General features: G+C 42.1%; 1 protein-coding gene across 1 annotated transcript; it reads left to right on the forward strand.

Moving 5' to 3' along the window:
* Positions 1 to 12379: 12379 nt before the first annotated feature.
* Positions 12380 to 13981, forward strand: CCL20 (chemokine (C-C motif) ligand 20). The gene is made up of 4 exons (XM_010075549.1): positions 12380 to 12461; positions 12705 to 12819; positions 13579 to 13656; positions 13954 to 13981. The coding sequence occupies exons 1-4, from the start codon at positions 12380 to 12382 to the stop codon at positions 13979 to 13981; spliced, it is 303 nt and encodes a 100-aa protein (XP_010073851.1).
* Positions 13982 to 15718: the final 1737 nt, after the last annotated feature.

Here is a 15718-nt window from a genome sequence, read left to right on the forward strand (position 1 = left end):
AGCGAACTTCTGTTGAAGTGAAGCGCTACTCTGGGTTTGCATTGACTTACTGAGGTAAGAATCCACATCAAATTTCTCGGCACAGAAAAAAAACCCCAAATTCTGTTTTTCCTGTAATGTAATAATGGGAAAGAATGATTTAAGTAACTTCTAGTGATTGATGTCCGGTTTTTTTCTTCTCTTAGATCCTCTTTTATCCTCTATTAGCTGTTCTTTCCATACTCTTTAGTCCATCTTGTTTGTAGTTAAAATTCCATCCTTTTGCATCAATTCACATCTGAATGCCAAATGGATTCTCAGAAGAGACTTTGCAAATCCAACTGAAGGCTTCTACTTTTTGAAGAATGTGTGCTATACTCCCTTAGAGAGCGACAGCAACGAAAAAAAAATTACTGTGGCTCATACTGGAGATTTTTCTCAAATGGTGGTCAATACAGCCCAGGCACAGAAAAGTTGCAGCGGCAGTTATGAAGATTAAACTGCCTTTTTGTTAGATTCCTCAGACCCTGATTTATGGATGAGCAGATCTTTATCTCTTTTCCTGCACTACATGCACATTTTTGGGAATGAGCTGCTGTTTGCAGTCTGAGCCTGAAGTCTATGGCGCATGGGTGAGGGTTTCTATAATTCGCTTCTCAGACAAATGTCGCGCAGGGTTCCCAAGGCAGGGAGCCATTCACATGCTGGGCTTGAATGCTTTTCACCTGGGACACTTCAATGCTTGTGCAAAGTCTACTTTAGAGTATTTAACTAAGAAGTACTAAATGCATTACTCCAAGGGGTAAGTTAGAGAATATACTCAACCAAAATAAAGTTACAGGTACTTAGTTTAATTGTATACTTATGAGTACTTCCTTACCAAGAACTGATGACATAACTTTATTTTTCACTACATTGCTACTTGCGTAAGTCTAATGCCCTTCCTTTTTATCTACTCACTCTTCTTATTCATGTCACTAGAGTGTGCATTGCCATTTGCACTGTGCTGGTAGCAGTGCAGGATCTGGCACTAACAGCTGTGTCATTAATCACTACCCTGGGACATTTTAGGGGAGTTAATTATTTTTTTCTTAGAGGCAACATTTTAGTGGTGGCACACTTGGATGTTTGCCTAAGTAAGGCCTGGGGCTCTTGCTATAATGTACTATCAAAATAGCGTGGAGCACATAGAGGTTTTGTGATGTGTTTATAAAGACCAGTTAGACCAGTTGAACCTTGAACCTACTTTGCTTGCAGAGCCATGCTTTATGTCCCCTTCTGTCCACTGCTAACTTTGGGCCAGTGCTGGGTTGAAAGGTGCTTCACCCTCTCAATCTCCTGTTATTGGCCAGGGAAAGTTAACTTCAATATCTTTAGCTTTCTGCAATATAAGTCACTAGGTGCGTTTTCTCCTCTCTTGGTTACAGTTTCACTGTTGAGTTAAAAGTAGGTGACAGGTCAACACCTCCATAGTTGTGGGAGGCTGGGGAAGTAGCATCCAATTTACACTGGGTGCAACCATTGCTGAGACCTCACAGGGTGTACGGCATCCTTATTTGCATTGCAGCTCTCTGATTTGCTCCATATCTCTTGCGAAAACCCGCCAGAGACTTTGGTAGGTTTCCAAATAGTGTTTCATACTATCTGAAGACTGTTTTTGTTAGTTGAGCAAGATTCCCCTTTTACTTTCTCACTCTAATTGGGACAAAACATGCTCTACTCTCCCAGCTGAGGGGTGCAAAGCAGTGTGGTCCAGAGGAGCCACAGAGCCGAGGCAGAAAATGGTCCAGCATGTGAAGGTATCTGCTGATACTGTTCTGCTACAAAATTCATTGTTCAAATGGAAGTTGTTCATGAGCTTTGTGGCATCTTCCCCTTTGAATTGTACGTCTGAGAATGATAGAAAATTAAATTGTAACAGTTTCAACCTTGGTTTTTATGGTTCAAAACTGCTTTTGAACAACAACAAAAAAAGCAGGTAAGTTGAATAGATGATAAAACTTTCAGGCTTGAGCAGAAAAAAGATATCTTATATATGGTCTCCCTCTTGGCATCGGGGTATATTTTAGCCCTAACAGCCGAATTTATTTCTGTTACAATTGTACCAATAGCAAAATACTGTCTTGAAAAGTCTAAAACAGAGAACTGAAATCCAAAAATAGTGTGATGCAAAGTTTACTGGAAATTGGAGAAAGTTTTCCTGTTGCATTCAATGACTGTTACTTCAGGGCAGAAAGGATTACTCAAGAATAGGTTATACCTTAAGTAGTTCCTTTTGTTTTCCTTACATTTTTCCTCCAGATTATCGGCAGAGGACAGGAACTACTACTTTGTCAGTGGGAGTCTCTGGGGATTTTCCTTTTATGTAAATTTTTTTGTGGGGGTTGCTGTGGGTCTGCAGCTGACTTTTGTGCAATTGCTGGCTGTGGGTGGGTGTACTGGGCTTTGGTTTCCCTCTGCTCCCCCCGCAGTATGTCTGTCAGCTCTTCCACTGGCATAGAAAAGCCATCAGTGTTTAAAGGAAGAACAGCAGTTTGATGGTATTCCTGGATGAAGTGGAGGGTAAATAATCCTGTCGAGAAAAGTGGTTGAATTTTTGTTGTGACTGTAAAGCTATCTTGCACCACCACTTTAGGATTGTCAGTGTGGTTCACAAGTTGGCTTTGAGCTCTTCACTTCTGCAAACAGTGGGGTTGAGGGAAACATGTCTTTTTCTGTGGCTAATAAGAACGTTTTGCTTAATACATGTAGCTCGTATCAAGGAACTTACATGTAAGAATGAAACAGTTGCTTTCAAAAAGTGCCCAGTGCTCTAAAACTTGTGGCCTGTTTTCTCATCAGCGCCAGCCACAGATCGCTCCCATGACGGCTATGAGCTCCACATGTCCAATGAGCCAGCTGCGGTCCATGAGGCAAAGTAGTCTCTGGATGTAGAGTTTGTGTCAACTCTCACTGATTTTTTTGGTAGAAATGGAAAAAAAAATCTTTTTAATTCAATGCAATCATTGTTCAACACTGTAACAAAAAATGAGTAAAAATCATACTTTTAATGAGATGAAGAAGGGAATAAACAAATCCATTAAGCTTCACCTTTAGAATTTGAAGGCACTCCAGTCACAGCCATGTGTAGTAAGCATATCCCAGCACCCAGAAAACCCCTTATCTCCAAGTCTACTACATGATGATTTGACCTGGTAGCTTTGCCACCCTATTTGTATTTTTTATAATGACACTATCCAATCTAATTCAATGTGCACTCTTAACGTGTGCTTTAACCTTTCTTTGATTGCACACTTTCTTCATCTCCAGTCAAATAACAAAAATGAAAATATATATATAGGTCAAAGAAATTTGTGCTGGTTTTGGCTGGGATAGAATTGATTTTCTTCATAGTAGCTAGTGTGGGGCTATGGTTTGGATTTGTGCTGAAAACAGTGTTTGATAGTTGCTGAGCAGTGCTTGCACAGAGCTAAGGCCTTTTCTGCTCCTCACCCCACCCCCCCAGTGAGTAGGCTGGGGGTGCACAAGGAGTTGGGAAGAGACACAGCTGAGACAGCTGACCCCAACTGACCAAAGGGATATTCCATACTGTTACACTCAGCATATAAACGTAGGGGTATAAGAAGGAAGGGGGAACATTCAGAGTTATGGTGTGTGTTTTCCCAAGTAACTGTTATGCGTGATGGAGCCCTGTGTTCCTGGAGATGGCTGAACACCTGCCTGCCAATGGGGAGTAGTGAATGAATTCCTTGTTTTGCCTTGCTTGTGTGCAGCTTTAGCTTTACCTGTCAAACTGCCTTTATCTCAGCCCATGAGTTTTCTCACTTTTATTCTTCCAATTCTCTCCCTCATCTCAAGCAGCGAGGAGTGAGCGAGTGGCTGTGTGGTGCTTAGTTGTCGGCTGGGGTTAAACAACATCAAAATCTCATTTAAATTGGTTAATACTTTTAGTGACTAAGGGTGACTTACTGTGGATTGCCAAAGAGAGATGAGAGGAAAAACCTGAAAGAATTTCTAAGTAACTTTGTGTTGAAAGATCACTTTCTGAGGCGTGTTCCCTTTTACGCTTATCCTACAAAACTCCCACTAGTGGCAGGCAGACTTTTCCCGGTCGTCATGGCCGAACATCTCCTTTCAGAGATGCAAATTTGCATTTGCACAACTTGTGTGTGTAGGAAGTTTCAGCTCAGCACCTCCACTCTACCTTTTGTGTTTTGCCTTCAAGGTGCACTGTGGGAGACTTTGGATCATTGCAACACTAGGTAGTGTAGTCTTACTGGAAGAACATTTATCACATTTTGACAAGTGCACATAACTAGCTGGATGCTTCATTTAATGCTAAATCTCTAAATACATTTGAGAGAAAATAAATGCATCATGCTTTCTAGTGTTTGCTTGAAAGTAGGAATCCTTGTACTCAAAATGTCCTGGATTCTTCTAATACCTTGATTTCTTGCCAGCTCAGAAGAGTTTGGATAAGAGTCATCAAACATTTGCCGTGTACTAGGAAGGTTCTGGGGTTGGTTTTTTTTTCAGTTTTATGGTTTTGTGGGGGGGGGTTGTTTGTTTGTTTGTTGTTTTATTTGTTTGGTTTTCCCCAATGATGTGTTGGGTTTTGTCCCTCGCATGAAGAAAAATTTTTTTCAACACGGTCCAAGCTTTTTTCCATGTGCCTTCATTTTCCTGTTAGTCCTTTCAAAGGCAGCAGTTACAGTGCATGTGTCATATCCTAGAGCTCTGGCCCTGGTTCCCAGGTTCCTCAGTGCACTAGGTTGTGTATAAACATGAAGGAAAATAGGACCATTCTCTGATCTGAGGAAGGCTAAGTCTAGTAACTTGAAGTGAAAATGTTCTTGTAAAACACAGTTCATTTTAGAATAGCAGATTTCTGTCAAGCCTAGGTTGCTTGGCTTAAAACATCTTGTCTTTGAGCAGCTTTTCTGGGTCTGGCTCTTGCAGAACAAACCCTTGTTACTTCCAGGAGCCCTTGGAGGTTGTGAGAAGACCTGTGTGGTTGGGAACAGCACCTTCCTTACAGCTCCAGCCAAGGACCTAACCAACAGGGCACTGCTGTGGCTGACTGCAGTTGTCCAGTGGGCTGACGAGAGCTGTCTGGGCCAGCAATAAGGTGAGAAAGACTTTGAAAATTAGGACAAGGAAGACATGCTTGAATCAGTCGAATGGAACCTCAGAGAAAGAGGGGAAAATTACCAGGGCAGATGTTTCCTTAAAGGGAGCTAGTGCAAGACTTCCCCTGTCAGGGCCCCAAAATGCCTCTTGCACAATTCAAGAGGGGAAGGCTAAGGTCCACAAAAGGAGTTTTAAGGATATGGGAGGATAAACAAGGCAGTATCTGAGTTGTGTTATGTAAAAGAACCTGTAAGAGTTGGGACGGAAGGACCCAGGGCTGTGGTTTCCCTGGAAAAAGAGCAGGACTCTTGGACAGAGGGAAGTCTGAGCCAGCTGGTTTGGGCAACTGTTGGTTTAAATCTCTCCACAGGAAAGTCCCTATGACGTAACTGTGCAGGGCTGAGAAGATACAGTGATTGCAGCTCTTGGCTTGAGAAGGCCTGTGTCTGTGGCTACTCTGCCAATGGTCATGACACAGCTGCTTAACAGTGTTAATTAATATCTATTAAAAACAAACCTGTTTTTTGTTTTGCAATCCAAATAAGCAGATATTACTGGATATTTTTAAGCTACTCTTCCAGTAACACACCACAAAATGCCAGCTGTGTTAGGTATGTACTAAGTAGTCGAGAGTGATCAAATGCTCTAAAAGTCATGTGACTTAGTAAAACCTTCAGTCAATGAGTTCCCTTGGTCAACTTAAAACTTTACCTCTTAATGTCAGTTCTTCTTTCTTTTTAGGGTTCTTTTAGTTCTTTAGTTCTCTTTTCTTTTTAGGATTTGTTTTATTTGTTTTAGGCCAATTGAGGAAGCAAACACAGAAAAAAAAAAAGAAGCTTCACATTTTTTAATCAATTCCCTTCTAATTTTTAGACAAAACTATTCACCATGTTTCAACTGAATTAATGAATAGCTTCAGCCCACCTAAAACTGCATTTCTAATGATTTTTTTAAGTGCCAGAATTTTTGACTACCTCTATTATTTTCTGCTAATTGCCAAAATCTGGAAAAGGCCACATATAGCCCTTTCATAATTTCCAAGGAATAGTACCTTTTACTCATCTTTCTGAATTAAATATTTTTTCAGTGAAAATGCAAGTCACCTTGGTGTTCAGGCTGTGGATTTTTGCCCCAGACACTTTCACAGATCTTCTCTGGGATCTGTACATCTCTGGGAAAATCTCAGCCACACCACAGCAGTTTTTTAATTGTTTATTTTTTGAAAATTTTTTTCATAATTCTTTCCAACTGTAGATTTTGCCTTCCACTTTGAGAGGTTCATTTCTGTGAAATGGTGGTTGGCTATCACAAGGGGTTATAGACAGAGTAGAGTTACTTTTGAAATAGAGAAATCTGCCCTTAGAACATCACCTATTCAGCTCCTGTATGCATGTAGCAGCAATCAACCAGCAGTGCTAGGATGGATGTTGGGATGTTCATGGCAGATCCACCAGTCTCCTCATAACTTGCACTTCTGACAGATCAGAGGTTCATTTCTCCCAACAGGCATATAATTTGTCTATAATTGCATTAAACCAACGTCATTCAATAGTATTTCTAGATCTATTCCTTACGAAGTGCAATATATAATTAGTGAAAATTGTTTTCTTCCTTCAGATAAGGATTTTGTCAGTCATGCAAGCATTGAACTGCACGAAATCACTGTATTGCATCACATCCTCTAAAGCTCTAGAGATATTGAGAAACTTACCTGTGGAACTTTTGTGCTTGGGATTTATGTATTTCATCATTGGGGATTATGCAATGATTAAATCCACGCATTTGGCCTTGTTCTTTTGAACTAGTGCCTTCTGCCCTTTGCTCTGTCAAAGGTGTCTTAAACCATTGGAAATTAGAGAAGGGAATTTCCCCTATTTTGGTTCTGTCCTTCCTGGATAATCGGCTGTATTTCTATAATGCTTTATTTTCATCAGTTTGAACAAGGGCAGTAATGTGTAATAAAACAACATCTCTTTGTGAGGATGAATAAAAATGGAAATTTTGGTAAATTGCTGCCAGTCAATTAAAAACTGTCAATATGTTTATTGTAGGGGACAGAGAAAGGTGTTATAGACAGTGTCTAACATCAGGGTAAGAGGTATTTGTTCGTTTGTTTTTAAAAACTTTCATGTTTAATATTAGACCTAAACCCATAAAGAAGTAGTTATAAGCTGTAGTCTATCAATCAAATAGTTAATGATTATAAAATTTCTTCTCTGTGTCTCTCTTCAGAAGCTAATGGAGTGTTTTAAGCCTTACATCTGTATGACTGTTTTGGGATCTCATAGCAGAGCTGCACAGTCAAACAGATTACCATTGTGGGGCTACAGTTTCAAATAATTTCAAACTGCTTTCCAAATCATGTACAGTTCTGAATTTCCCATGTGCCAGCTTCTCATGCAAGATTTTGAATGAAAATAGACAAAGCTTTATTGACACAGCACCACGTGTACTTGGAAAACGGGTGGTCATCTTCTGTGCTGCTCCGCAATGGGGAGAGTGATGGAGCAAGCCCATCCCCCAGAAATAATGCCCATTTTTCCACAGGTATAGGGTGTTTACAAAGGTTGAACTATTAAGTCCCCTCAGCACTTTGGATTTTCAGCAGATACTTCTGTGAGTAAAAGGCCTTTGGGATAAAAGAGAGGAAACATATTACCAGGAGACAGCAGCCTGGTGACCAGGGAAGGTGGGGACAGAGAGACTGTAGCTTTGCAGCTGGTGTTGGAGAGTGGTCTGACTCCCCAGCTCTCTTCTTTAACCTCCCCCAACTGCTCGGAACTATTAGGTTCCCAATATTACCTTGGACAAGGCTCAGTTTTCCCTGATGTGTTTCCTTTCACAGCTCTAACTGAACAGCTCTACAGCAGTTGCATCTGGGCTGTCTTCACCTCATCTTTTACAGTACATAGAGGAGAGGTTTGGCCTGTTCCCTCTGGAACAACAGGAGGGGAGGTTTAGGGGAGGCTGAAAACTTTGCTGATCTGTGGGTTTTGGCGCTTTGTCTTACAGTGAGAGCAGCAGCAGGGAGGGAGAGCAGAGTTTGTGAGGGGATCTGGGGAGGGAAAACAGGAGGGAGGGAAGCTGAGAAACTTACAACAAAGGAAAGCCGGGAAGAGATAAATAAGTTAGGAACCTAAAAGAGGAAAAGAAGAGTTAGACATGACAAAAACAGAAAAAATATGGTGGATTTGACTGTGGCTTGGGAAGGAACCCAAGGTAAGATCATGCCCAGAGCAGGGCCACAGCCAGTTGAGGTCTGAGTCTCTCCAAGGGTATTCAAATGGGGCTTTCACATCCCCTACTGGGCAACATGTCCCAGTGCTTCACCCCTCGTGATGAAGAGGGTTTTTCACTGTCTGAGAATTTCCCTTCTCACAACTTGTGGCTGCTGCCTTGTGTTTTGGCTGTGCCCCTCTGAGCAGACTGGGCGCAGCCCTGCCCATGCAGTCTCGTGGGCCCAGTGCAGGGAAATAATGGTCACCCCCACCCAGCGGCTCCCTCGCTGTCCCCCACTCCATCCACAGCCTCCTCATCGCATCAGTATTAGGACATCAAACACAAGGTGTTGGCCCAGCCGTGACCACCCACAACTGGCCCGTGAACAGGCTCCGATTGCCCACCTGGAGGCCGGCAGCCCAGCCCCTCACCTGTGTTGCTGTCCCCTGGCCTGTCCAGGTGACACCATGCCATCACGCAGGTGCTAGAGGAAACCAGAATGGAAGTCCCGTGGGGTCAGGGCGGACAACAATCACCTTCCTCTCATCCGCAGGGAATAATCACTTCCCTTGAACACAGAAGCACCTCCCTGTTTTTATATTTTTTGCTTTCTGTTTGCATTATGAACTTGTAAATGTGAAGACTGATAAGATACGGTTATGAGTCACAGCAGGGCCTTGCAGGCCTTCTTCAGCCATTTGCATTAAATTCTTTTTGATTTTTTTTTCTTAACTACTTTGTGCAAATAGACTGGAGGTACTTTATACACACTAAATAAAAATAAAAGGCCCCTCGTGTTGGAGCCCTCCTGATGGCTTTTGTTCTAAATGTAAATCTTAACCCGATTTCCTAATCAAATAAACCATGAGATAAAATGAGTGCCATTAGCAAGAGTCCTGCTGTGACACGGGGCCCAACAGCAGCCGTGGCCTCTGGCAGGAACCCGCACCGCGATGGGAACTGCTGGCGGGCAGGAGTGTGGGGTGAGCGCCAGCTGGGGGATGCTATTGCTCTGGTATCCAAATTGCTCCTGCCTACTTAGGAGCAGGTAGGGGTGTCAAAGTTCAGGTGAGAAGACGCTGTCCAAAAAGCACTAAATGGAGAAGAAATAGAGCTGTGGAGACTTGAGGTGCAAGGCTACCTCCATTTAGACAACACTATCAGTAAACATGTGTTAAGCTGTAATTGCCTAGGAAATGGTATAAGAAACGGCAAAGTTGGGCATGGGTGTAATAGATTTGGGATCAATGAGGAAAAGGGATTAGGGGTGAGTTGTTTATTTGGGTGGAGTTTGGGCAGAGGAAAGGAGATGCAGGGGTGGTGAAAAGGTGGGTTCAAGAAAAGGAAAAAAACGGGGAATAAGGTATAAAGAAGAGCAAGAAATCAGAGGATCTTGTGACATGAGGTGTGTGGCTGCCTCCAGGCAGTGGTGAAGCTGGCCCGTGGGCCCAAGCTCTCCGGGATGCTGGGGGCATCCGCTGTGGACAACCCACCAGACTCTCCAGCAAGTCTGTGTCTGAAAGACAGTGAGGGAGGGGGGGAGTAAGATGGGATAAACTTGTAAGGAAGGATAGACTCCTACCATAATACTCTGTGCAGGAGACAAGGAAGCAGAATTGCAATTTAACAGCACTTCCTAGTGATTTTTCAGTTTTCTTCATAATAATTTAACCAATATATTAATGTAATCACTGTATCAATACTAAGAGTAGGCAATAGAATGGTAACTCAATTACTTGAAATTATATAATTGTGAAGTAATGTTGCTAATAATAGTGGTGTTTTTATTAGTTAATTAAAGTATTAGCTTTTTTAAAAAAGATGTGATCCCTAATCAATAAATATTATAATCATCCTAATCAGTTATGTTCCAAGTCTGCAAAGTAATGGAGGAGAGGTGAACTTACGGAGTAACAGGTACATTAGCAAGAGAGGAGACAAACTGATCTCTTTTTTTCAGAAGGCTTTGTTAGCAATTTTTAAAATTATTGTTTACCTACTGCTTTTGATGCTCTTGATACTAATCCATGGATAAGGAGATATGGTTACTATCTTGACAATCTTAGAAAGTTCTATGGTTAAAGTGGCTGGAGACTTTCCTAATATTGACACCAGAGTGAAGTAGGAGGGTGGAAGTGGAGGAATGCATGTTGATAACCTAATGCCTAATTTTCATATCTTCTTAAAGGTGGTTGCTTGATTGAGACTGGATGGTGTGAACTCCTGCTTAAAAATAATAAGTAAATGAAAAATCCCAGGTTGTTACTGGATAGCCAGGTTAAAAAAAAAAAAAAAATGATGGAGAATTGCTTATTGACAACCTGATGCTTCTTGATACCTATCAATCTAGAAATAGTTATAAGTGATTCATGTTTAACTACTCCTATCTTTATGGAAAGAAAAAAGCTATCAAGCCAAACTTCCATCATTTCGGGTGTTATCATTCTTGTTAGCTATTTTGTAGCATTGCCTAACGCGGACAGATAGGCCTTAAAACAGTTCAGAAATAGCTGCATCCTGACAGCACGGATCCTTATGTATTTTTATGGCATTTCGCTATAACCCATAAAGCAGTTACAAAAAGTAGTGTACATCAGGGCATGGGATCTTTACTGCCTCTTCCCCTGTCCCTTGGTTAATGACAGTGGCCCTGAGGAGAAGCATCTCTAACATATGTCACACCACACACTCTGTAAGGCCACTTGAATGTACCCCAGCCATATGAGCTTCCCTAAATTCTGATTATTATATAGGGGAATTAATTTCTCTGAATAACAATCTGTTCTAGAGTTCAATTTTTTTTTTATTTTTTTACATTTCTAGGAAGAAATAATAGTGATGCACCCTTCATGAGAGGTACTGGCAGTCTGCGAAGAACAGAAGGTATGTAATTATGAACCGACTATGACCGTGTCCCTGAGCTGTACCTTAAGAGAAGCTCCTTACAGCTCAGGTTACTCTATAACTACCTGGCGCTTGTAGCAGCTCCAGTGTACACCAGCTGGCCAGGACATGGCCTGCAGCCACCACATTCATTTCACACAGGTCCCTAAATGGTGTTGCAAAGTAACAGCCTTCAGCAGCAGCTCAAACAGCGTGCTTGCAGCGATGACAGAGCCTCTCTCCAGGGGTTTCTCCTGAGCCATGTGAGGCAGTTTTAAGATTGTGTGTGTTTTAGCTGAATGTTCAGGAGTCACAATACTTGGGTACAGTTCAGCGTGGGAAAGCAGCAAGATGCAGTTACTGCTTACGAAGCAGCATTAATGCCTTCTGAACAGCCAGATTCAGAAGAAAATAAAGACCCCATTTCAAATGGCTTTTAACTAACTCTGTTTCAGATGAAATAGTTCCGATATGTAACAAACTGGCAGAAAGCGATGGCAGTGAGTATATGGTAAAAGGAAACCCGTTTCCATGAATACTCAATGTTGCCCACATGGCCCCACCAATACTACAGTCTGGAGCTCAGAAAGCAGTAATCTGGAAAGCCTGATGTGACTGTGTGGGTCAACCAGTAAATATGAATGTAGTACTTTGGTATCATGCAGATAGTTCCCAGCTCCTGTGAGCAGGCCACACTGAAACAAATGGCTGGGCTAAGCCCACCTCCCTCTCCCCCAGTTTGGGTTTATTAAACTAGAGCACAGCAGATATGCAGTTTCTGTAGGTAACCAAGAGTTACCTACATTTGACTTTCCTCATTTCACAACCCACACTCCTACCCCTAAAAATACACATGGTTCACCCACAGAACCATTACCTCACAGTCTTTTATTTCCTTTTCTTTTGGGCTGAATCTTATAACCTACTTTAAAAAAAAAAAATTCCCCAGCACGCTGTTATCTCCGGTTATAGCACCAGGAAGGTGTGCTGGGGCCGCATCGGGCACAATGGAATTTGCCGTGGGGAAACCCGCTGATGACAGTGGAACCCGCCCGCCTGTGAATTCCCGCGGCTCCCGCCACCCCTTTATAAGCAGGCGGAGGTGCAGCAAGGCTAGCAGGACACACAGGGAGCACCCACTGGAGCAGAGCTGCTGCCTGGAGTGGAAATGGCTGGCTTCAGCAGCAAGAGCTTGGTCCTGGCTTCCCTCCTGGGGCTCCTGGTGCTGCTCCTATGTGGCTCCTCCGAAGGTGAGTGCACTCGGGTCCCAGCCCCAGCAAGCAGCTCTCGGTGCCCCTCGGCAGCACACCAGCCATGGCAGAGTGTGCATGCTCGCAGCTGGCAGCAGGACAAGGGTGAGGTGGAAGGGAATTGTTTCAGCAAAGTATGCTGCCCAGTCCTCCTCTTCTGTCGCTGGGGAGCAAATACCTTGGGCAGCGTGGTAGTGTGGTCCAAGTGGGTTTTATTAATTCTGTCATTTTCTTTCATTTCAGCACAAAGCAACCAGGATTGCTGCCTGTCTTATACCAAAGTGCGTCTGCCTCGGTGGGCCCTGAAGGGTTACACTGAACAGCTCTCCAGTGAAGTCTGCGATATCCATGCAATCATGTAAGTTACTTCTCAGAAGATCCTCTTTTTTTTCTGACATGTATTAAACTTAGGATGTCTGTTTGGGCAGAAACAACGATTTGAACTTTATTATTTTCTTGCTTTTTCAAAATGTTAAATTAACTGAATAAATTGTAGATAATGCCTGTAAACAAAACACACAACCTCTGGTTGTCAGGGACTACTAACCCATAGGACAGCTGTACAATGTAAATAATAAATCTGACTAGAAATCAGCTGTGCAAACAAAGAGATATTTCATCTCCAGCTGAGGGCCACTCTAGCCAACACAGGTTGTTCCCTTGACAAACCTGTTAAAAGACACACAAGTGAAACAAGTTTTCTTAATTCACAGAGATCAGATTTTTTTTTCCACAAGGCTTTAGCCCTCCTAAATGTTGATCTGCCACCTTAGCTTGATAGCAATTATCCTCCTTAGTCTCACAAATGTTTTCTGGCATCCAGCAAAGTTCTTTGTCTCAAGAATTCCAATAGATTGAACACAACATTATGGTGCAAAAAATGATCCCTGAGCCTGAATTTCAAGTTCAAATTTCATTAGGTTTTTCTTTTTGTTCATATAGTATCGGAGGAGCTGTGGAGCATCCCATATCTAACTGGCATTTACAAAAGCAGTTGCTATTGTTTGTTACAAAGAGTATCTATGATGCATGTTTTTCACCAAATGCATCTTCATAGTATTTACTAGCAGAGATTTTGAATGATTTACTGATCTCTTTATCCGTATTTCTTTTCCAGTTTCCACACCTACAGTGGAAAGAACGCCTGCGTAAATCCTAAGGAAGGCTGGGTGAAGAAGCATCTTCTTTTCCTGAGGTAGGAATATAAAAATCTAAATATTACTGGACTGATGAAAACAAATCATGTATGAAAGCCTGTTTCTTATATCTCCTGAATGCCACTTCTGGTGGCAACGCTGTACACATTTGTCTTTCCATCTCCTGTCAGACATGGCTACTCCTTTTTAGAGACTTCTCGGGGACAGTCATGTCACATGTTGCTTTTTCTACGCGAGCTATTCTCTCAGGAGGTGCTATATCTTGGAGAGAGAAACCTCTAATTGACCTGTGGCTGAGGTCATAATTTACGTGTGTTCTCTCATTCTTTTAACAGCCATAAGCTCAAGAAAATGTCAATGTGACACAGTTTCCAGTGGGCAACCAAACACAGATGTGGCTGAAGAACCACTAGGTTCAACCTCTTGGTTGAGATCGTCATCTTGTACACTGTTGTGTGCTTACTCACCACTATCTCTGGCTTCTTTGGAACCGTTGGACTTCTTGAGTTGATTCATATTGCATCACTGTATTGCTTGAATTAAGCATTTTGTTAAAGTTTCTATTTTTACTAATACATGTATTTTAGTAATATGACATAAGAGTACTATTTAGTATGGACTACCTTATGCTGTTGTACAGAGTATGACTTTTGTTAAGTTTACTGCATGTTACTCTTGTTTTGTTCAGCATATGTAAAGCGGGTTATTTATTCTGTTTATTTTGTTACTTCTTTGGCACTGTCTTGTGCCAAAATGTTTCCTTTTAACTGTAGTTAGCACTATAATCCTTCTTGAACTACTGTTAAACAAAGTCTGCTTGTGGAAAAAATGGAAATTGGAGTTTAAAAAAAATAAATGTTAAAATCTGCACTCTCTAAGTGATATGTTTATTTTTTTTAATTGAAAAAGGTGACTTCACCTTGAGATTAATTCCTTTGCTCATGAGCCTCCATCTGAAACAATTACACAAGTGAATTCACACCCATTAAAGCCACATTCTACCTTGCTCACTTTGTTTGCCCTATGGGTAGCTGTTGACCTCCATAGGATATAATTCCTTACTCTCCCCTTGACAGCTGCTATATATATATATTTTTTTTTTTTCTTATTAACAGGGTTCTTAGCTTAATTTCATCTTAATCAGACTTGAGGGAATTTCTCTTACCAGTTTATCTGGACATGGGTGCAGGCTGAATGGGGAGGGCTGCTCAGCATTTCAGGGACTATTATACAGCCCACACAATTTCAGGGATGTGACCAAGTAGGCTGTGTTGATGTAGTCCTCGCATTATCAGCACCAGAGTCTTGCAGATAAATCTATGCCTTGGCTTTTGGTACATTTTAGTCATAGAGATAGAAGCATTAATTTTAATTTAACTTAAACTTAAATGTAAACAATTCTTGTTGTCCTTTAGAGAGGAGCTGAGAGGTGTTGGGTTTTCTAAATGGTGTTCATGACTGCATGGTTGTTATTTTCTGGTTTCAAAAATTGCTAGAATTTAAGCAATCTGCTTGTGACTCTGCAAATGTGGCAATTGGTAATTCTCTCTGGGTGAAGCTCTGAAGGAGCAAGATGAATTGGCTTTAGTTTCCAGCAGGTGGATTCCATGTCCCTGATATTAAGGGTATCATGTAAGAAGCTGTGGGCCTGCCAGGGAGGTGGCATGTTCTCTGAGTATTGCCTTGATTTCTCGGGAAAACTGCACAACTCTGCCTCCGTACCTGCTAGCACTGGTGTGGGCACCTGCTTGGGCTCAAAGAGCTTGCAGGCTAAATCAGGCACTGACAAAATGGTACGGACACTGTGAACGAACCCATGTTAAAAGCAGCAGAAGGTGAGGCTCCTCAGGCCTGCCTTGAGAACAGGTTGGCATCGGTGGAGATGTTGGGAACCAGAGCTGTGGATAAACTTGGTGCAGAAAAGCCTGGAGTCCAAGCTAGTGAATTCAAAGCAGGGGGGCAAAAGAAGAAAGTGAAGCTCGATGTGTGAAATTCTGTGTGTGGCTCTTTGTACTCTCAGGTTGGGCCTGATAAAAGTTTTGTATTGCTCCTGCAACTTGTCCTTCCTCCTGTCAGCCATGGCTCAGTTACCACAAAACC

The sequence above is a fragment of the Pterocles gutturalis genome, unplaced genomic scaffold (genome assembly GCF_000699245.1).
Source record: "Pterocles gutturalis isolate BGI_N339 unplaced genomic scaffold, ASM69924v1 scaffold33052, whole genome shotgun sequence".
Lineage (NCBI taxonomy): Eukaryota > Metazoa > Chordata > Aves > Pterocliformes > Pteroclidae > Pterocles > Pterocles gutturalis.

Coding starts and splice junctions, on each gene's coding strand:
- CCL20 (XM_010075549.1), top strand. CDS start 12,380: ATGGCTGGCTTCAGCAGCAAGAGCTTGGTCCTGGCTTCCCTCCTGGGG. Junction 12,820..13,578: donor TGCGATATCCATGCAATCAT/GTAAGTTACTTC, acceptor TTTCTTTTCCAG/TTTCCACACCTACAGTGGAA. Junction 13,657..13,953: donor AAGCATCTTCTTTTCCTGAG/GTAGGAATATAA, acceptor TTCTTTTAACAG/CCATAAGCTCAAGAAAATGT.